Raw genomic sequence first — 23,031 nt, 5'->3', positions numbered from 1 at the left:
GATACATACAGTAATTTGAAATAGTTTATCACAATTGGTAGTTGAATACTAATACAGAGCCAGCTCACATAATCCATCAGGGAAGGGTTCTTCTTCCTTTCTTTTCACTGCCACAAAGAAAGGAGGTAGAAGTTATCTGCCACAGTAGTGCTACAGCTACACCCATTTTTTACTCATCAAGCTGTAAAGTCCAAAGTTCTCAGGTCCAGTACAGTTTCAATGTATTGCCATGTGCATAAGGTTGAAGAATCAATAGGGGTAATAAGACATACAGTCCCGAACAAGGAATTGACTACTCCATAACTGAATGCAATGTGGAGTCTATGAAACATGTTTATGCATTTGTCACCATGAGAATCAGAAAAGTGCCACTAGATTCATTTGTGTCAGTAGTAAACACCATGACATTTATTTGAATGTTGGCACATTTGTAAACCTAGTAAAGTCTTAATGCTGTGGGTTTATTAAAGACAAGTTCTCTTATTTTAAGGGTTCCTCTGATTTGCCCTTTGATCCATGTTGTGGTGTTTTTCCTTATTCCAAGGGTCCTGGCCTCCTGTTGAAAAGTGATGGAATAATCTGGTCAGCATCTGCCATATTGAGAAACCAGCCCCTAATACGGCTTGCCTGGGAGAAAGTTTGTGAAATAACGCAGTAACATGTTTGCAGTAGTATGCTTTTCTTTTTTGTTGCTACTTACTGTTAGTCTTTCCTGAATCAATTCATTGAAAATCAATGAAATGTATGTATGTATGTATGTATGTATGTATGAATGAATGAATGTAACTAGTGAAATATTTTCATGCAGCATGATCTATGCATACATTATTGGAAGTAAGCACCACTGTGTTCAGTGGGACTTAATTTCAAGTAAGTATGTGTAGGTTTGTAAATTTAGTGCCCAGGAATTATTCTGGAACTCTTTGTCAGAAGTACTATTGTTCACAGATTCGGGTTGCTTTGATTGGGGTTAAAGTCTGGAAAACTGATTTTATTTTTAATAGATGTAGAATGAACCTTGCTTTTTGGATTGAAAGTTACCCTGTATTTGTCAACAAGAAATGGTTGCGGTAGCCTGACAAATAAGCCAATGTTTGACTTCAGTTTGTGTGTAAATTATACTGTGTATGAAATTTGAGCAACTTTTGTAAGTGCACTAATACCTTAATTGGTTGGCTAGCTTTGGGCCATTTCTACCTTCTAATATTTACACATGATGTCATAGCATGGAATTCAATATTTTCAGTTATAAAAGTTCTTTCTGCAGAAACATTACTGCTTGTCAGATTGAATGACACCCCCCTCTCTGTGCCAATTTTGGTGGGCACAGGGGGAGGTGGTGGGGGAAAGTCCACTTGCACAAGCAGAACTCCTTGTACAGAACTTTCACTGATGTGGTGCACTGGGTGAATCCTCCTGTTAGATTTTAATAACTAAATAAATTTTTGTTTTGTTTAGTTTATATCCCACCCTTCCTCCCAAATGAGGGCAGGGTGGCATGATGTATATCAGTAGACAATACTTCACAACCGAGAGTGTTGGAAACAGACATAAATCAGATTGTCCTTCTGATCCCCTTATACCCAATGAATATAACAAACCAAAATTGCTGGCTGTCTCCTCAATCCTTACCATATGCATTTGGAAGCAAGCATTGTTGGTTTCAGTGGAACTTGCCTCAGTGAAGTGCTTAGAGAGCTACGGCCTATTTTAAAGGCAAGTGCCTACAATTTTTGGCTCAACTTGGATCTTTCTCCACAATGGAAAAATGTGATTCTCTATACCTTCACCACTAGCTATTTATGGAGAGCATCACACATGCATCTTTATGAGTGCTGACCTGTGCTGAATTCATGACAGTATTATGCTGGCTGTATATGCCACTCTGGTTCTCTCTGCTGTTGCCTTAAAATGAGAGAACCAAAGCTACCATCATAATGCAGTGCAACATGGTAGAATGAGCACGTATCATTTTCCATAGAAAGTGTTCTGCATGCATGTTTTCCAGTAGGCAGTTGCTACTTAACTCTGGCAAATGGCAAATTATAAGGTTATAGATGTGTTTGAAAAACATTTGTGGGTTACTGGGCACTTTATCTAACTCTATTCCTGTTTCTCCTCCTTAATGTGATTTGCTAATGCAACTGATGTCTATTTGCTATAGCAGTGAGAATTATGTATAATAGTCATATGCATGTATACCAACTTCTGTTTAATGTTGGTGGGCACAGTTGAAGTTTGAGGAGAATAAACCATTCTCAAAAAGGATTTTATGGTAACTAATTGGGGCTGGGCTTGTAACAGTTTATTATGAAGTGGAAAAAGGGCTCTGGCTCATGCCCTCATTTATTTAATTTTTAATAACGTTTGTGCAGATTGACTTGTTAAGGAATTAAGCTGAGTTTCTGAAATACATGTGCATCAACGCATTTTTTAAAAAACAGCCTTGTCTTAATTTGCATCAGTGCAGTGCCAAGAAAAATCACTTAAGCCTTGAGTCAGTATGAGGCCAAAGGTATGTTTGTAGTGTTGATACTTTGCTTGTTGGCCTTTTTGCTCATTTCATGAGCTTTTGCCAGTCATGGGCTAGGTGAAGGAAAGCCAGATCTTTTGGTGCAAACTAATAAAGGACTTAATTCTATTATTGGCAATAGTATCCATAGAGATAAAAGATAATAGTACACATGGGCACCTTAGTGAGATAAACATGGATCCACAGTCGTGTGAGCTAAAATCCTCTCATTTTTCCTGATTTAACTCTCAACTAGCATTTTAACAATCTCTTGAATCAGCTGCTTTTTGGAAACTGACTTAGAGTGCCATCAGTTTGCTGTTAGATAAAAAGACAAGACGATACTGGAAAATTCTAAGCTGGGTTAACATTTTTCTTAACTGTTGTTGCATTAACATGTCAAATCTTGTATGTCAAAATTTTACAATTCTTGAACTAGCTAACAACTTTATTGAAATTTAAGACATTGGCTTATCATTCAAGGCACTTTGATAAAATACTCCTTCATCTTCCATGAAGTCCAATTTTTAACGCTGTTCATCTTTTCCCTGCTTTCTGTTTTTGCTTCTGCAGTTTTGTGTGCAAACTGAGAACAGGGGAAACAGGAGAACGGCTTCCCTAAGGACTGTTAGAGACCTGCTATTATCTGTCCCTTTAATTAAGGCTGTGTGTGCTTTTCCTTTTCTCTAGACCAGCATGTTTTGGAAATTTGATCTTCACTCATCATCCCACATAGACACACTTCTAGAGAGAGAAGATGTAACACTGAAGGAGCTGATGGATGAAGATGATGTTTTACAAGAGTGCAAAGCTCAAAACCGCAAACTTATAGAGTTTCTTTTGAAATCGGAATGTCTGGAAGATCTGGTATCATTCATTATAGAAGAGCCACCTCAAGACATGGATGAAAAAATCAGATACAAGTAGGAAATGAGTTTTGATCTAGGAGCTTGAAGTTGAGGGAAGACAAAAGCTCACTAGCAGAATAGCTGACTGTAGTTTCATAAGACTGTTGCACCTATAGTTTAAGGGTGGTAACATGTCCCTCTTTATGGTATGTTTTTTTAATAGACCTTTTAAAAAAACCTCATTGGGTTATATCTCTACTCTGTTCACAGGGAAACTACATGCTGCAAGTGATCTCCCCACTGCTGTCTTGTGCTTCCAACCAAAAGTACACCCCCTAATAGTCTTAGCTAATTTAACACCCTCCAGGTATTTTGGACAACTCCATCCTCTGCCCACACAGCTGTGCTGTCTGGGGCTATGGAGATGTAGTCCAGAAGCTCTGGCAGACACCAGGGGGCCAAAGCTACTCTAAGGGTTGGGCACTTTCAGGAAAGGTTTTTGATGGTGTTGGGGAAACTCGAGTGGGAGAGGGGAGCATGGAGGTTACGGTGAAGATTTAAGTGGAGGCAGCTTGCATGAGCAAATCAGTGGATGCAAGAGACTAATGGAGAAAAGGAGGATTTTTCTTGTGCGAACACTGGCGTTACGTACAGCCCATTGGTCTTGTGCCTGCATAAAGAAGGCTGACTCATATTCTGGAATAAATTATAATATCTGAGAAAACCCCTTCCCACACCAAATTTAGTCATTAATGTAGGTCCTGCTTTGTGTTCATCTCCATGTGGGTTGAGACTGTTACTGCTGGAAGTAGGGCCTTTTATTCAGTTTTTCATGGTGTGGGGAGCAGCCCCCCCCCCAGTATATTAATCCATCTTTTGCTGGCTTTTAGGAGAGTTTGAAATGCATATTTTTCTTACTTTGGCCATTGTTTCTGACTAATAATGATTTTGGATTGTGATCCTCCTTAAGCCTTTGCATATGTGTGTTTGTGTGTATTAGTGTTTTAAGCATTATACTGTACTTAATCAGACTGGATTTCTACCCAGAGCCAGCCTCATTGAAATAATGTTGTCAGATACAAAACCTGTCAAACTCGAATGGCTGGTAAAAGTTGCTTGTGTTCCTATCGCTAGTTAAAAGTTCATAGGTTGCAAAATAGCAGGAATTTCTCTCTTTTTACTTATGCGTACTTGTAGGTTATTAAAACTTTTTAAAAATAATAATAATATAAAACTTGCTTTCAGTAGTGGCTGGTGCCCATGTGCACTGGTGGGGCGAAGGACAGGTTAGCCAACAGCCAGGGGTGGAGCTGATTGGATGTGGAGGCAGCCAATTCTGGTTCTCTCCTCAGTTGTCTCTCTTGAAAAGGTACTAAGGACATCTAAACAACTTCATTGTTCCTGTCAGACCTCTAGACCAGTACTGTCTACTTTGTCTGGCATTGTGGGAGGGGCATTATTGGTTTATTATTATGTATTTTGTATTCTCGTTTTGCATTTTTGTGTTGCGAATTGTCCTGTGATCTTAACAATGATCTAGCACATGTATGACTAGCTGGTGGGCAGTAGGCTGGTTCCACCTCCCCTGTAAATTTTATCTGATCCTTAACTTGGAAGCCTGCCAATAGTTGTTGTTTTTTGCATGGTGCAGTGCCGTAGCTACAAGGGGGCTAGCCTGGTTTTTTTTGCCCTGGTTGAAACCTCCAGAGGGGCACCACTAAGGCTCTCAGCCTGTATGTGTATATACGTGAATGCGTATAGGGTGTGTGTGTGCCAAACTGGGTCTGTGCTACTACATTTTCCACACATTTCACATAATGTGTGGAAAATGTAGTAGCACAGACCCAGTTTGGCACACACACACCCTATACGCATTCACGTATACAAAAAAATGAAATAAAATCTTTATATTTCATTTGCTCAGGAGTTGGTGAACCATGGAGGAATTATTCACCCCATTGCTAAGCAAAGTTGCCACCAACTGTGCAGCCAGAGAATGCTAAATGAATAGATTTTAGTCAATATTTGTAGCCACAACACTTGCATTCCCTTTTCCATGGCAAGCAAGCAAGCAAACACACACATACTCCACTTGAGATACATACCTTGGGGCAAAGTGAGGGTTGATGTTGCATCTCTTTCACATCTTCCTCATTCTCCTCTCTTTGGCTGTGCACAATCAAGCCCTATGATTAATAACAGAAAGCTAAAGGCAAGGGTGCTGACCCTCCCAACACTCATTTAGGCTCTCTCTATTTCTCCGTTGTCTGCTCAATAAATACATTGAATAAAGCAGGGCTTCTGGCTCTGCATAATCTCTGCTTCTCCTCTGATCGTGTACTTTCCAAGAGCAAGCAGTTCTGGTGACTGAAGCTTGCAAGCGGCCCAATGTAAGATGCTGCATCTGGATTGATTGGGAGCATTGATCTGGTTCACTCTGTTTTTATGCTATGTGTTCTGAAGAACGCCTTATTGACTACATTTCATGTTACCAATCAGAGAAAGTAGCCTAAATACAGGAGTATTGGGCCCCAGTGCTTAACCTTACCAACTCTAAAGACTCCTTCAAGGGAAGCAATGGGATAGCTTTAGAGCACCCCACTCCCCCCAAATTGGGATAGGACCTCGCAGCACACAGTGATTATCAATTGAATGCATGTATGGGCAGGTGATTGGCCAGCAGAGAACAAGTGTCTCTGGAGACCAGACCATTCTAATAGCAATCTTAATAAGCCACTGCTGCCACCAAGGCCCTGAGGAGTGATGGACTTACCACTGCATCCACAGTCCTTTCATTCATCATGGCAACAGCATAAGGTAGAGTTGGCAGACAAATTGAGCTTAATTCATACAGCAGCTTCAGGCTGGTGTAGTGATCAGGCCTGGGTGAGGCCTTCTGCCAGGTGCCCCCGGCTGTCAGAGCAGCTCGGTGGTGGACCTAGTAGATGATTATGTATGTTTTGTTGATAGAGAGGGAATAACCCCTGGATGTTTGCTGGCCTGCCTCCACAAACTGAGGGGTATCTCTGATTTTCTTTGCACTTTGTGTATTCAAACTACATATAATGGTACGCTCAGCATTGCTAGATAAAGCACTTGTAATTGGTGTGTAAGGCTAATTTATTATTACTAATTAAGTAAAATGTCTACTTCTCTCTTTCAGGTATCCAAACATATCTTGTGAGCTGCTTACTTCAGATGTTTCACAGATCAATGATAGACTGGGAGAAGAGGAATCATTATTAACAAAACTGTATAGTTTTCTTCTAAATGAGCCACCCCTAAATCCGTTATTGGCCAGTTTCTTCAGCAAGGTGCTAAGTATTCTTATTAGCAGAAAACCAGAACAGGTAATTACTTAATTGCTCCTTTGGAAACACTGTGCTTTCAACTGCCTAGCTTAAGTTACTTTCATTCCACTTGCTATCTTTAGAAGAGCAACAATCGTAATAGTTCTTTTGGCAAATTAATGTTGGTGCCATATATAGATTTTTCAAAAAGAATATAAGAATATGTTGAGGCTCTTTAACCATCTGACCACCCATGGGCCATATACCACCCTTGGAAGCTTCCTATTTGGTATTCTGGGCCTCTTTTCCTCCGCCTCTTGCCCTCAGTTTTCATGTCTTCCTCTCCAAATTGCAGGAACTGGAAATCTCATCAGGATTGGAATGCTGGCATGGGAGGTTGTAGGCTTCTGCATCTGTGATTGTATTATCTACAAAGACCCATTGAAACAAATGGAGATAGAAGAGTTAAACATTTTAACCTCTCATGACAGGATTCTCATCCAAATTGGTCCCCCAGAGCCTAGTATTTGCATTTTGGGAAGGGGACCTCTCACAGTGCACGGGTGGTTTTTCCTCAGTGCAAGTTGCAATAGAGAGCTGTGCATGCATGGAAGGAAATGAAAGGTGTGTGTGTCCTGAACCATGTTGGTGCTGAAGGAATGTGGCCGCTGCGGGTGGGGGAAGGCGTCCCTTTCAAAGAGAGATAAGCCTTACTCTACTTAATTTTTTTCTGGCAATTTAGTTTTGACTGTTTTTGTTGGCTTTATTATTTCACAACTTTATGTTCTGCCTTTTATCTTTCACAGATTGTGGATTTCTTAAAGAAAAAGCATGATTTTGTAGACCTCATTATAAAGCACATAGGAACCTCTGCTATTATGGACTTGTTGCTCAGGCTGCTAACATGCATAGAACCTCCACAGCCCAGGCAAGAAGTGTTAAATGTAAGTAATTTCTTTTGGAATGGGAGTCATCTTTAAAAGTGAATATTAGGGGCATTGTTTTTGAAACTGAAATTGTAAATAGCTAGTGAGGTACCCTTGGCATTCAATTTTTAAGTAGAGCAGGAAAAATCCTTCACTTGCAAAGGTAACTCCTGTGCTGTCTATGAAATGCTTACTTTTTTCTTTATTTACTTGCAGCATTTCCATCCTATTCTTCAGCCAAAAAAGCTGAATAGATATCTAAATCTAAATGATAAGAGAGTTCCTTCCCTGGGATTTACAATCTCAAAAGACAAGACACAAAATGAAAAAGATCTGGGAGGTGGTAGAGAGGTTCCTGTTTTGATCAGTTGGAATGGAAATGCTAGCTATCACCAAGCACTTAAATATTGTATTTGAACTGTAAACAAATTCAATTTCAGCTGCTTTTAGTTTCCCCATATTCCAGCTGTTTGTTACCTCGTTTAGATACATGACTATGATGCCATGAATGCATCTAGAAGCATGGAAAAGTACACAAGGGACTGTACTTCTAAAGCTGTTGTGGTTTCAGATTGTTAGTAGTGACAACTGAGCTTGCCATAGCTTACACATGAATGAAATCAATGTTTTGCAGTAATTCTTGAAACACCTTGTCAACACATTCATTTAAATTATTGATTAACAGCAATTAAGTGTATTCCAGTTGTAGCTCAAATAGCATCTTAAGCCATTTTGTGTTCTGTGTACAAGTCATTTTCCAGCTTGTCTGTAAATGTGAAGTGGAATGCTAGATAGAGTGTGTTGACGAAAATATAAATGTAGTGTTGTCACCCTACAGCAGCAGTGCATGAAAAACAGTCAGAGAGCAGGTTTTACTATTTCAATCACAGGAAAAGCAACTTAATTTTAATTTTAATGCTGTGATTTCTCTTTAGAAGTACGGTCTCGCCTCCATGCACCCCATTTGATAATCTTTTTTACCACATGCAAGTCTCTGTACCAGTCTATTAACCTTTCTGCCTTTCTCTCCATCTTTTAATGCATGTTGTCTTCTGTATTCCTGCAGCTCTAGCCACACTCCATAAGCCTCTCTACTGTCTATATTATGCCTATCTATGTATCTCCCCTCCTCTTTTGCTATTTGTCTCCCCTCCATCTGTTGAAACAGCACATAAAGTTTTAATGCTCCTAGCAATTCACATGCAGAATAATTCTTATAAGCTGGTAGGCTGTGTGTCATGGCTCAAAAAGCTGATGCCACCACCACCACACACCTCTGAATGAATGGAGGAGGAACATAGCGATGCCGAAATTTTCCTATCTTTGTTCCACGAAGGTTGGAAGGACTGCAGATAATGCATATTTGGAATCCCTTCAGAGAACTGCGAATTGATTCATTGTTGACCTTTAGGGTTTACACTGTGCAGACTTGCATAATACAAATGTTAATTTTATTTCTAATTCCACAATCAGAGAAAAGGTAAATGGGCCTCTCATAGTCTTTGAATAAGTAATTTTAGAAGCAGAGGATGATCTTAAGGCCTGGTTTCAGAAATACATATTGAAAAATCTACAAGAATGCTGTTGGGGTTTAAGTAAACTTGGGAACATGATCTCCAGGAGGAACTGGGCATGTAGCAATGGATATGGCAGCATAAGTCACTTAAAATCAGTCTGCGCAAGCATAAGAGAAAATATAATATGCCAGTCACAGAAAGCTGGAGTGATGGTAACAAAAGAGGTCTTATTTTTTTGGTGGGTCTACCCAGTGATAACATATTTAGTTAGCAGAAATGATTCACATTAAAGGGCAGAACATATGCAAATGTCTCAAAATATTGTTCTTGTATACCTTGTGGGGAGAATGCTGGTATGTTGTTTAAAGATTTGGCGGTATAATGCAGTTGCTAAAAAACTTACCAGCTGCAATTAGAGTAGAAACAGTACCGGATGCCTTCTCTGCAACATGACAGATAATTAATATATATACTAATCAGTGTACTAGTGTAGAACGTCTCCCCCCCGCCCAAGAATAAATACAAAAAGATCTGGTATAATGTTAGAGATCCTTTCTTTCTCCCTGGCACCCTTAAAGATTGCCCATTCTCATGTTCTTGGTTTTTATAAAGAATTATACTTTGCATGTGGTAATATCGCTTATGGGTTCCTTCCTGCAAGTTTCTGAAGTCTTACTGATGTTGTTATCTGTAATGGTTATATGGGGTTGCTCGTGCGTAAGTTGCCGCCACTCTTGGCGAGGTTGCCTGGTTAAACCTTTTCCTGGCTGGACAGCCCTTCACTTCGTGGCTGTTTCAGTCGCTAGCAGAATCCGTCAGTGGGCGTTTCTTGAACTTCTTCCAGCAAAGAAGTTCTTTGACGCCAAGTCTACGCCTACTTTCCCTGCGCGGAAGTCTTCTGCGCAGGGTGGGTGTGGGTAGCGGAGGACCTGTGCTCTCCCCGCTGGTCTCCAGCGAAGAGTCCTGGAGCCCCCTCTCCGATTCTCCCATCCGCCCCCCTTTATCCCTGGTGTTACGCTGATTTCCTTCCCCAGCCGATGAGTCCCCTCTCTCCCTGCTGGGCCCTTCTCTGGCATCGCTTGGGAGCCTTGCCTCCACTCCTGGCTCTGATGTCAGTTCCCTGACATTATCTATGGGAATGCACTTTTTAATGTGTAATATCGCTTGTGGGTGGTACTATCTATTCGATCTGTGTGACTGATGAAAATGTGAAAGGAGATGTAATTTCCTTCCCTCCCCCATATGTCTCTACAGTGGTTGAATGAAGAAAAAATAATTCAGCGGCTTGTGGAAATTGTGCATCCTTCTCAAGATGAAGATGTAAGGAATACATGTTCATATTCACGTAAATTTTGTAGGAAAATTTTGTCCTTGGCTGCTCTCCATGCCAAGCCCCACGGAGCCCCTCCCACTTCTCCCCATCACCCAGATGATAAACCATCACTTGTACTGTGGCAAAAAGTCTTGTATCTTGCACTGCTAAGCATTGTGGAGATAGCAATCTTGTCTGCAGCAGGATTGCTGGAGAGGATCCTGTTAAAAGTGTGTGAGAGAGTGAGTTGGGGGAGATGATTGTGTCTGTGTAAAAAGGGGAGTTGAATGTGTTTTGTTCAAGCTTAAGAGCAGTAAAAGGAGATACTGTCACCAGCCCCACCCACTGGCATGCAGCTCTTGCCCACCCACCCACTGCCACATGTGCCCCCCAAGGGGCAAAAAGCCACTCTTCTTTAATTTAAAACTTTTCTGTGCATAGTTATGCCTTGCTTACAAAATCCACACACTTCAATTTTGTCACCTGCATTGTATACAGAATGAGAAGCATATAAGGAGGAGCTGCTGGTCCTGTAGCTTAACACTCATAATTTGTGTTGCCTTCCGGGAATTGGGTGAATTTGCATTTAAGTCTTAACCTTTGGTGCTAACTATCAATGAATACTGTAGGGGTTTTTTTTTTATTCCATAAACTGTCCTTGTTGTTTAGAGACACTCAAACGCATCCCAGTCACTCTGTGAAATTATCCGCTTGAGTAGAGACCAGATGCTACAAGTACAAAACAGTTCAGAACCAGATCCACTGCTTGCAACACTAGAAAAGTAGGTTGACTTGATGTTGTCATTGCTGTCATAGATGTATGTATATATTCCATGGATATTGACATTTTTTGAAATGTTGAATGCTTTGCATGTGCCATGGAGAATGATGTAACTTGAATGCAAGTTCTGAAGTATGATAGTGCATTCTCTGTAAGAAACAAGACATAAAAATGCTTAGATCACGTTAACAAAGATAAAAAGGTTTAATGTGTATTTTTTAAAAAAATAAATAAGCAGCAACAACCTTGAGATGCACTATACTCTGACCTAGTTCAGATGTTACGCTAAACCATGGTTTGGCATTACAGAGATAAGCAAGCATGAGTTTCAGTCTTCCATGCTTGTTCCTTCCCTCTTGTGCATGCAAGTGGAGGAAATAGTAAAAGGCTCGGAGAGAAAAAGTACATGGTTTGCAAAGGTGATGGCATTGATACTAAGTAAGGAAACTTATTTATGTTTTTTATCTATATAAGCAGATGTTAAAGTAACTTAATGCCTTGAAATCTATGAATGGTAAAACTAGGATCTATACTCTTTAAAGGGGTCACAAATAAATTTTATGCACTATTTGTTGATGCTTGCAGTACATAACTGGCGTTGGTGGTGCAGTATATAGCCTGAAATTATCCACAGAATGGGAACTGAGCAAGGGAGTTAACCTTTTGTCAAGGGTGTGGCTTGTAGGGTTGCATTCAAGAACTAATGGGGAAGTGGCCAAGGACACAGTTTGTGTGCATAGTAGATAACAGCAATGTCCAGAAATACTAAATGTTTATATTGGTCAAGACTGCTCCCCCAGTTATGAAAGTATTTTACTGCCATGTGATCATTTCCTGGTTTATGAGCTTGCCATTACTGTTACAAGGATTAGGGTTGCTTATTAAAATAATTCTGATTCTTTTATTAAAGAAAAATGCAAGCAGCTCTGGACCAAAGAACAAACTGTAGGCCATATGCATGCCTTTCCTGAAAAATATCTATTTATTCATTTCAGAATATATTTAGTGTCCCCTCCCCCTGCAAAAGATCTAGGGGCGTGATACAGTTTTGAAGCAATGCTATGTCCAATTAAGTATAGCAGGTGAAAATACAAATTTAGCCTAGAAGCAGTCTAATGTTCCATAAATGCCTGAGCAAAAAGACATGTCTTAACTGTGCACTGGAATGTTAAAAAATTTGGTGCCTGGTTTATAATAGTTGTGTCACTGTAGAAAAGGCACTACTATCATGTGCCACCACTGAATGTATTGCCTCTGGTGGTGGAACAATGAGAAGAACCTGGGCAGGTTGATAAAGGGAGAAGCATTCCTTCAGATGCCTACACCTACAAAAGGGAATGTTAAATTTCCAACAATGTTTTCTCTCTCTTTAGAAAAGAAATCATAGAACAGCTGCTATCAAATATATTCCATAAAGAGAAAAATGAATCAGCTATAGTCAGTGCAATTCAGATATTACTGACCTTACTGGAAACGAGACGGCCAACGTAAGATTGTCTTTTAATATTTCTACTGTTTAACAGTATTTTATCCAGCAGCAGTTGCGTTGTTTCTACCCTGGTCAGATGACTGTGTGCAGTTGCATATATATAAAGGTTTCTGAATGAGCATTTTCTAGTTTTGTGGATTCTGGATAGTAAGAAGTTGTTTAGCAAACGCAGTTTAACAATACATGTAAAAGGCCACTTTCTGTCCATTCTGGCGCTGATTTCACTATAGGGAACAGTTGGAACAAGATGGTATCGTTTGTGTAAATTAATGTCATTAGTTTATATTAATGTCTTAGTTGGTAGAGCATGAGTCACTACTTCTTAGGGTCGTGAACCCCATGTTGTGAAAAAGATTCCTGCATTGCAGGGGATTGAACTATATGACCCTCATGATCCCTTCCAATCCTGTAATTCTATGATTCTATTAAATTGATGTAAATTGTGACTACATTATCTGTACCTAAACATTTATCTTATACACGTTCTTGGAAATAATAAGTCTTGCACAGTCCAAGTGGAAGCTTCTGAAATGGGGTCATCATGAATACATCACTTCAAAAATATGAGATTCGTGTTGCTTGGAAGTCAGTTTTTGTGTATGTTAATCAAATTTTTAAAACATCATTTTACTGTGTGTCTGTGTGTCGGGTTGAGGGAAAGACTAAAGAATTGTTAGATGTGGGTCGGTGAACAACAATGCAGATACTGTATCACCTTAATTGAAAGGAGAGTTGAATGTAAAAATTTTGATTTGTTCCCTTTACTATTATCTAGCCTAGTCAGCTTGCTGATCTGTCTTTTTAAAGTAGCTGTGCTTTCTGTGTTAAAGAGCTTACCTTTTCTTCATTTTAGATTTGAAGGTCACATAGAGATTTGCCCACCAGGTATGAGCCACTCAACATATTTGGTCAACAAGAGTGTATTAGAAGCCATAAAAGCACGACTTCCATCCTTCCATGAACTGCTCTTGGAGCCCCCCAAAGTAAGTAAAACATTTAGTGCATGTGAAATTGGAGCCATTCTGTTTCATAAATCCAGCTTCGAGGGCACTCATCCATTGTTTGATGCATTGGACATTGGTGGGTAACCTATATACACTTGGCTTTTAAGAGTTTTTAATCTGTTGTGTTTGCTGTTTGCTTTGTTTGATATTATATTATTTCTGCTATTTTAATATTATATGACATCTCCTTTGGGCATCTCAGTAATGAGGTGGAAAGGTGTGGATAAATATTTTAAATAAGTAAATAAGCCACCCTTCCAGTCCCAGAGGGAGTCTATCACCTCAGCGACCAAACTGCTTCTCCCCTCTCTTCCTCATTTTGTGTTCCCAGTGTAGAAGTGAACCTCCATTGCCAAGGAAACTGAGAGCATTATATTGCCCGATTCTAGTTCTGCTGCTTTCCCTTTCTTGACGTGCAGAGCCAAGCTTTGCAGCATGATTGCCTAGATCAGCCTTCCCCATCCTAGTGCACTGTATATATTTTCTCCAACTCCCATCACCCCAAATAGCATGACCAATGGTCAAGGATGATAGGTGGTAGTCTAGCAACCTTTGGAGGACACCGGATTAGGGAAGGCTGATCTACCTTCCAACTTTGGTAGTGAGGCTTTGAAGAAGTTGAGAAGTTATGCCAGTCTCCTCCCTGTTCTCCAATGCCAAGCAGCAAGAGTGACTTGCCATTTATTGGCTTCTTCAAAGCCTTGAACAGAATGAAATAGCCTTGTCCCATCCAATACTCTGTATATGCCAAAGGAAGGAGACTAAGTCTCAATCTTGTCATGGTTTTTGCAAAAGAAATGCAACTTTGAGAACTTGGGGGAGAAGTGTTTTGTTATTGGCGAACTGATCATTGAACTACATATATGTCCTCACATTTTCAGCCCATGATATTGTAGAACATAATGTATGGGACTAACATTGAGTTTCTCTTTTAGGTATTCAGCTAAAAGTTTTGTGATTACCTTGTTTCCTCCTGCCCCCTCCCCCTTGTGGATAAATAATACTTTGGAGTTTGAGTAATATTTCAATACTTTTGTTCTCTTTTTTTGTCTAGAAAAGTGTTATGAAGACAACATGGGGTGTATTGGATCCACCTGTAGGGAATACCAGGTTAAATGTGATCAGATTAATAGCCAGCCTTCTACAGACAAATACAAACAGTGTAAACCTGGAACTTATAGAGCTCAATAGCATAGGAGTTATACTGGTAAGAGCATAAATACTTGCAATATTGACCTTCCTATCACAAATTATCACAGCAATGCTCATAACTTTTTTATTGTGCTAATTGTTCCTAATCTTGCTATGTCATGACACAGGTAAAAGATACTATGATTTCCTTGAGTGAGTGAATGGAATGTTACCTGTGAAATTAATATTTCTGTGCTGCCTCAGGTTTTGTATCTGAAAGTCAAATTAAATAACATGGGATATCCATGAATGGATCCTGTAACTTAAAAAGTACACTAAAATGCAGTCATGAACTATGGTTGACAGCAGTGTGTCGAGACCTGGGGACATTCACTGATATTCTCTCCATAGGGAAAATAGCCTCTGGATGATGGAGATTTTCAACTTGAAAATGGGGTGGGAGTAGAGAGTTAAGTCCCCTCCATTGCAAACAAATTTGCACTTCCCTACAGGCATTTCAGTTCTTTTGAAAGTTGGGGTTCCAACCTCAGTCCTCATGCATAATGTGTAGTTTGTTACAAATAGTTTAATCATTTGTTAAGGGCAGATGCAATTGTGGGAAATAGGAATGTCCCATGAGTTCAGAAGTCTGGAAAAATGGGGCTGCGCTTTATTGGCCATAGCACCATCATAAATTAAGATGGAGACACAGGCACTTTTTGTTTTATCTTGAACAGAATGAAATTGGCCAGTACATACATATAATCTGTGTATGGTTAAAGGTATTGGGAGCAGCTTGCATCTTCATGAGCAGCTGTCATTTTTTGTATGAATTCTTATCAACTGATGTGATATACTCTAATATTCATGAGTAGTCTGTTTTGTTGGGAATGCAGAAATCTCTGCTAGCCGAGCTGCTGCATCTTCCATCCATAGGCTTCTCTGAGGCACTGCTAGCACAAATACTATAGTGGCATAAGATGGTTTGTGCATATGTTGATTGGGGACAGTAGTTTATTGAATTTTCTTTTTAAAGAACACTGAAACTAGGCTTAGTTATTACTGTTACTACTTTGCTGCAATTGAGAGCAGCATTCAACTAACTTGTGCTTGAGCAAGGATTAGCAGTAGCACAAGTGGATTCCCCTTCTGCTTCCTCCAGATCTGTTTCAGAGAGTTAAAGAAAACCTTAGAACACATTTGGGAGGCACGAGAGGAGGAGAGCAGGAGAACGTTTCATCGCACAACGAGAAACCCTTGTGGTAACAGAATATTCACCGTAGTGCTACATTGAATACAATCCTTAGTATACAAAATGACTCACTTTCAGCGAAGGCTCTCACTGACAGATGGGAAGAAGTGTTTTTCTCCACTTTTTCTAGAGACTTGAGTGCCATCCTCCACTCCATTCTGCAGGGTCAACCCATGCTGCTCTGGACCAGATCTTGGAAGGATGAAGGAAGGAAACAGCAAAAATTACTGTCCTTCTCTTCCAGTGGGAGCATCCTTTGAGTAGAGTTCAATTCACGGAAACTTAAGCACGCAGACTTGGATTTTAACAGGGCTACGTTTGACTCCAGTTTCTTTTTTCCCTACAGGACATGTTTTTTAAGTACACATGGAATAACTTTTTACATACTCAAGTAGAAATTTGTATTGCATTGATTCTCGCAAGTCCATTTGAAAGCACAGAAAATGGTACAATTTCAGATCAGGATTCCACTGGAGACAACCTTTTGCTGAAACATGTAAGCTGTTTTTATTATTTGTAGTACTATAGGTATAATTGGGCTAGGCTCCCCACATAGAAACACTCAGTCAGCTAGGTAAGATGAATAAAAGCAAGGTGACCAAGAGGATGAAAAAGTTGCCATAGTTAAATTACTGTTGTAAGGCTCTTACACTTACCACTGTCCTGCTACCTTGCTCTAACAAAAACAGTTTTTGGTTTTAGCAGAAGTGTTGTACTCCAGAGCAATGGCAGCTGCAGTGCAAGAAATAAAGTTGTTGATCTAAGTATAGATCAGCTACTAGTTCCTTTTGCTAGATTAAATAGGTGATCACGCCTTTTTTTTAAAAGCTGGCAACAGTACAGCTATTAACTTGTGACAGAATATTTTGAAGTCGAGCTGCAGAGTAATAATCATTTCAGTCTTGTACTCTTTTTCAAATTTAGAATATGGTGAACTGGAAGGATCGGTTGGGGGAAATATACATGGTATATTTGAAGATATGTAGCAAAAAATATATATTGCAAAAAAAAACCCAAGGAACCTTTTGTTTTATAGCTTTTCCTTAAGTGCCATTTAATAGAACGAATACTTGAAGCATGGGAAATGAATGAGAAGAAACAGTGAGTAATCAAAACCCACTCCCTGCATTTGTAGTTATGCATGCTGTATACTATTTGGGAAGCAACATAGCACTTGATTTAATTCAAGACAAATTTAAACAAAATATTAACTGTACTTGATTGATGTTCACAAAGCATACTACTTTGGCCTAGAGGGAATATGTTCAAATCACTGGCTTCTTGAGCGGAGAAGGTTAGGCAAGTTCTCTCTATTTCTATCCCTGCAGTGTTCACTGCTGCTGTTTGTGGGTATGTGCTTTGCACAAGCAATATATGGGTCTGCTTTTGCTAATTTAACTTCAGTATATTTTTATGATAAGAGCAAATTTATATTTGAGTTAAGTCTGAAGAGTCATAAATAGTTTTAATGGAAATCGCTGTATGCACAGCATAGGCATAGATGTGAATTTAAATAAATCTTGATGAATTAATGGCTATATTATAGAGTTGTGTATTCTGTAAAAGTAATCAACCCCCTGCCACAACTAACATTTGTCCCATATGATACTCTGCACAGCTCTTGAAATCAAATCAAGGAGCAGAGTTTGAAATATTTTATGCCTAACGATTGGCCTTTTTGTGAAGGACTGACCAAGTCACATTCTCTTCTCTTCTTTGCCAAACAACCATCTCATTTACTTATATACTCTTCCAAACCTATAGAGAGAACAGTCTGTAACTAACAGATTAAACAACTGCCTGTTTAAATAATGAAATGTGTTGAACTCTTGCAGGGCTGAAGGAGGAAGGCGATATGGCTACATGGGTCACTTAACAAGAATAGCTAACTGTATTGTGCACAGTACGGATAAAGGGCCAAATTGTACATTAGTGCAGCAGCTTATTAAAGGTAAGTGATATACTTTTAAAGAAACAAATACTTGATCTTATTACTGATTTCTAAATGTATATCCCTATCTCCCCTTCTCACATGCCAAGCCTTTACCTTCGGGTTTGCTCTGAGAGTTTATCAGTCAGCCCATTGGTTCCTGCCTCTCCTACAACATCTTAAAAGTTAATCACTGCAGAATTGATTGTCAGTGCATGTTATCTATATCTAAGCAAAGCTAAAATTCTACAGGTTGATTCTGCCTGTTAGATATTTTTGCACTCTACCCCTGCTAGTTTTGTCTGTAATATCTGTTATAGGGGCTGTTTATATACAAAAAATGAAAATTTGCCCTTTGGGGTAGATCAGTTTTATGCCAAGGCAATTTTAACTGATTTAAGACACATTTTAAATTATGTTTCCCACTTTGAAGTGGACAAAGAGTGATTCAGACAGTAGAAGTTTCTTTAGAAAAGGCTGCATTCCTTTTGGGTAATTTATCAGGGCCACATACCAATTACAGGGAGAGATAAAAGCCAGCAGAGGGTTGGTTCAGAACCAGAAATGGGTAAGTGAATCTTAACTCCAGGAAGAATCTCAGATTCTACTTTTAAGTCTCACATGTCTTCCTTCTGCATACAGCAAGGAACAAGGCAGAATTTCTAGCATGTGGGTTCTATACCTTACTTTGGGGGATGAGTGTATATGTTTTTGTAATGCTCTTGGTATTTTAAAATAATAAAATAGAGTGAAAATTAATGTGCCTTACATGACAACATTTAGCAGCTTTATTATTAAACCTCTTTCTGCTTGACTTTCTAGAGCTTCCAGATGAAATCAGGGAGCGATGGGAGACTTTCTGCACAAGTTCTTTAGGAGAAACAAACAAGAGAAACACAGTGGATCTAGTAGGTTCCATAAGATGAAGTTTCTGGGGGATTTTCTATGGGAATTTTGGCCCTCATTTGTCAGGAATGCAGGACAACACCTTTCTAACTCATAGAATCATAGAACTATAGAGTTGGAAGGGACACCAAGGATCATCTAGTCCAACCCCCTACAATGCAGGGATTTCAGCCAGATCATACATGACATATGCCCCCCCCCCAACCTTTGCTTTAAAACCTCCAAGGAAGGCGAGGCACTCCACCTGTCACTTTTTCCAGGATAATGAGGAACCATTAATATGCACTCGTGTCCAAGAGAGATTGTTATCCTATCTTTGTTTTGAAAGTCTGTGCAGCTCTAATTTTCAAAGTATACTACCTTTGTATCGTCTTAGAGAATTCCTTTGCCAAAAATAGAGCCCTACTTTCGGATTTTGAACAGTACAGAGTTTCTTATAATTAATACCCCTGTCAGATTGGTCTTTTAATAATTCATTTAATACATACATACGCACATATATTTTTTGAACTATGTATAGACCAAGTCTACTGAGAGTCAGTGTATCTCACACACACTTACTTCCATGTAATACTAAATCATGACTTACGAATACAAGGATGAGCTACAGTGAATCTTGGTTTTGTGCTCTCTGGTGTGGTCATAAGGAGGTCAGAAGTTTTTCTGTTTTTAGATGAGCCACAGTTAAGTATTATGTTTTTTTTAAAAAAAATGATATTTATTCAGAGTTTGAAAAATACATAAGTATAAAAAAAAGAACAGAAAAATACAACAGAAAAATTTATCAAAAAGAAAGTACAAAAAGAAAAAACAAGAAAAAAGAATACAAATCCCATATTGCATCTTTTCATTTGCTTGTTTCTTGGACCTCCTCACACCTCCCTTTTTGTATTCTAGCTTAATTCGTTGTTTCAGCAAATTCTTCCCATATTTCTCTTTTTTTTATAATATATTTATTAAAGTTTTCAAATAAAGCATATATCAGATAAGCACTTATCATTGTCCATTTGACATCTCTCAATTGTTACATGGGACTCCCCCACACCTCCCGCATACACTTACATCATTATTAAATTAGTTTCAAACAAATTATCATTTAATTCATCTTAATTAATAATCTTAATTTGGTTTAACATATAATTCAACCTTAAATCTAATTTAATGGTAGACAATTGTCTGCACTGGCATCCAATTCAGCACTCAGCCAAATTACAATATTTTTGTAAATAAATCTTAAATTTCCTCCAGTCTTCTTCCATCCTTTCTTCTCCCTGGTCTCGAATTCTGCCGGTCATCTCGGCTAATTGCATATAGTCCATCAGTTGCATCTGCCATTCTTCCACAGTGGGTAGCTCCTGAGTTTTCCAATTCTTGGCAATTAATATTCTTGCTGCTGTTGTTGCGTACAAAAAGAATGTTCTGTCCTCTTTTAACACACTCTGGCCGACAATACCCAGGAGAAAGGCCTCTGATTTCTTAGTGAAGGTGTATTTAAACACCTTTTTTAATTCATTATATATCTTCTCCCAAAAGGCCTTCACTCTAGGGCAGGTCCACCAGAGGTGAAAAAATGTTCCTTCATTTTCCTTACATTTCCAACATTTGCTATCAGACGAATGGTATATTTTAGCCAGTTTAACAGGGGTCATGTACCATCTATACATCATTTTCATCACATTTTCCTTCAACGCATTACATGCAGTGAAGTTCAGCCCAGAGGTCCACAACCTTTCCCAATCTTCAAACATAATATTATACCCAATATCCTGCGCCCATTTTATCATTGTTGATTTTACCATTTCGTCATGTGTGTTCCATTTCAGCAGCAAGTTATACATTCTTGAAAGTACCTTAGTCTTAGGTTCTAACAGTTCAGTTTCTAACTTTGACTTTTCCACTTGGAATCCTAACTTTTTGTCATTTTTAAACACTTCTTTAATCTGAGCATAGTGTAACCAGTCTCGCACTTTGTCTCTCATCTTTTCTAAACTCTGCAATTTCCAGTTGTCACCATCCTTTTCTATTATCTCCCAATATTTTGGCCAGTTGGCCTCCATATTGGCTCTTTTCCGAGCCTTAGCCTCCAGGGGTGACAGCCACCTCGGAGTTTTATTCTCCAGTAAGTCTTTATATTTTGTCCAGACATTAAAGACTGATTTTCTGACAATATGGTTCTTAAAGGCCTTATTTATCTTAGCTTTATCATACCATAAATATGCATGCCATCCAAACGCATTATTAAAACCTTCCAAATCCAAGACATCCGTATCTTCAAGAAGTAACCAATCTTTTAACCAGCAGAAAGCTGCAGCTTCATAATACAACTTTAAATCTGGCAGGGCAAAGCCCCCTCTTTCTTTCGCATCTGTTAATATTTTAAATTTGATTCTGGGCTTTTTGCCCTGCCAGACAAATTTAGAAATATCTTTCTGCCACTTCCGGAAGCACTCTGTCTTGTCTACAATCTGCAGTGTCTGAAACAAAAATAACATTTTTGGCAATACATTCATCTTGATGGCAGCTATTCGGCCTAACAAAGAAAGTTTTAGTCTTGACCAACTATCCAAGTCTCTCTTAATCTCTGACCAACATTTTTCATAATTATCTTTAAATAAACTCAGATTTTTTGCTGTTATGTTTACCCCTAGGTATTTAACTTTTTTAACCACATTTAGTTCTGTCTCTTTCTGAAGCCGTTCCAACTCAATATCTGTCACGTTTTTCCCCAAAACTTTAGTTTTTTGCTTATTTAACTTAAATCCTGCCACTCGACCAAAGTTTTGAATCAGTTGTAGTACTCTTTTCAAACTAGACTCCGGCTCCTGTAATGTCAGAACTAGGTCATCTGCAAAAGCTTTAAGTTTATATTGTTTCGCTCCGACCTGAATCCCTTCCACCAACCGGTCCCCCCTAATCATATTCAGGAGCACTTCCAGAACCGAAATAAACAGTAATGGGGAAATCGGGCAGCCTTGTCGTGTACCTTTTTCAATTTTAAACTCTTCTGTAACCACATTGTTAACTATCAGTTTAGCCTTTTGTTCTGAATATATTGCCTCAATCCCGTTCTCAAACCCCCGTCCCACTCCCATTTCTTTTAAATTCCCCTTCATGAATTTCCAAGAAATGTTGTCAAAGGCTTTCTCCGCGTCTATAAAAATTAAAACTGCTTTAGTGTTTATGTTTGTTTGTAAAAGTTCCAATATGTCTATGATGTTCCTTGTGTTAGTAAACATATGTCTGCCCGGGAGAAAGCCTGCCTGATCTTTATGGATTATCTCACTTAATACTTTCTTAAATCTTCGTGCCAAGACATCTGCAAATATTTTGTAATCCACATTTAAAAGGGAGATGGGACGGTAATTCTTGAGTTGTGTCTTTTCAGTTTCTGACTTTGGAATCAATGTGATAAATGCTTCTTTCCACGATTCAGGCGCCTTCTTCCCCTCCATTATTTCATTACTGACCTCCAACAAAGGTTGTATCAAATAATCCTTCAATGTCTTGTAGTAGTTAGAGGTCAGTCCATCTGGCCCTGGTGATTTGCCCTGTTTCAGACTCAGGATGGCCTGTTCAATCTCTTGTCGTGTTATTTTGCCATTTAAAATTATTCTATTTTCTTCTGACAGCTTTGCTAATCCATTTCTCTCCAAAAATTGTGTAATCTCTATTTCATCTTGTGGCCCTTGAGTATATAGCTTTTTAAAATACCTCTGGAAGCACTTTCTAATCTCTCCCGGGTTCTGAATGTTCCTTCCTTCAACCTCTAAGTTTGTTACTGTATTTAATCTTTGTCTCCTTTTCAACTGCCAAGCTAGCAGTTTCCCACATTTATTTGCCGATTCAAAAGTTTTTTGTTTCATTGTTTTAATCTTCCATTCTATTTCCTGATTTATCAGCTTGGAATATTGCGCCTGATAAAGTTTAATTTCTCTCAGAATCGGTTGGGACTTCGGGTTAGATCTTAACTTCTTCTCCAACTCTTTGATACTTTCCAGAATTTTATCTTTCTTTTCATTTTGCAGTCTTTTCTTTAAAGAATTCTGTTGAATCAAGAACCCTCTCATCACAGCTTTACTTGCATCCCAGATAGTTCTTTTTTCCACCGTAGTGTTCAAATTAATCTCAAAATA

At 38.9% G+C, this 23,031-nt stretch overlaps 1 protein-coding gene across 35 annotated transcripts in view; it reads left to right on the top strand.

Moving 5' to 3' along the window:
• PPP6R3 (protein phosphatase 6 regulatory subunit 3) overlaps positions 1–23,031 on the top strand; it is a 63,780-nt gene that overhangs the window by 17,120 nt on the left and 23,629 nt on the right. For 18 of the 35 annotated variants that reach the window (XM_083597543.1, XM_083597524.1, XM_083597525.1 and 15 more), the window contains 12 exons: positions 3,203–3,435; positions 6,524–6,710; positions 7,457–7,594; positions 10,348–10,413; positions 11,075–11,187; positions 12,560–12,673; positions 13,529–13,658; positions 14,734–14,886; positions 16,409–16,558; positions 17,099–17,163; positions 17,898–18,013; positions 18,815–18,900. In XM_083597543.1, coding sequence (XP_083453669.1) covers positions 3,209–3,435; positions 6,524–6,710; positions 7,457–7,594; positions 10,348–10,413; positions 11,075–11,187; positions 12,560–12,673; positions 13,529–13,658; positions 14,734–14,886; positions 16,409–16,558; positions 17,099–17,163; positions 17,898–18,013; positions 18,815–18,900 — 1,545 coding nt within the window. In that variant the 5' untranslated portion in view covers positions 3,203–3,208. Of the gene's footprint in view, positions 1–544; positions 672–3,202; positions 3,436–6,523; positions 6,711–7,456; positions 7,595–10,347; positions 10,414–11,074; positions 11,188–12,559; positions 12,674–13,528; positions 13,659–14,733; positions 14,887–16,408; positions 16,559–17,098; positions 17,164–17,897; positions 18,014–18,814; positions 18,901–23,031 lie in introns of all 35 variants that reach the window. The other 17 variants (XM_083597517.1, XM_083597549.1, XM_083597546.1 and 14 more) reach the window with 1 other exon arrangement.

This window comes from Podarcis filfolensis (genome assembly GCF_964270895.1).
Source record: "Podarcis filfolensis genome assembly, chromosome: 1".
Taxonomy (NCBI): Eukaryota; Metazoa; Chordata; class Lepidosauria; order Squamata; family Lacertidae; genus Podarcis; species Podarcis filfolensis.
The sequence above is the reverse complement of the archived record's forward strand: the minus strand, read 5'-3'. Positions and strand labels throughout refer to the sequence as shown.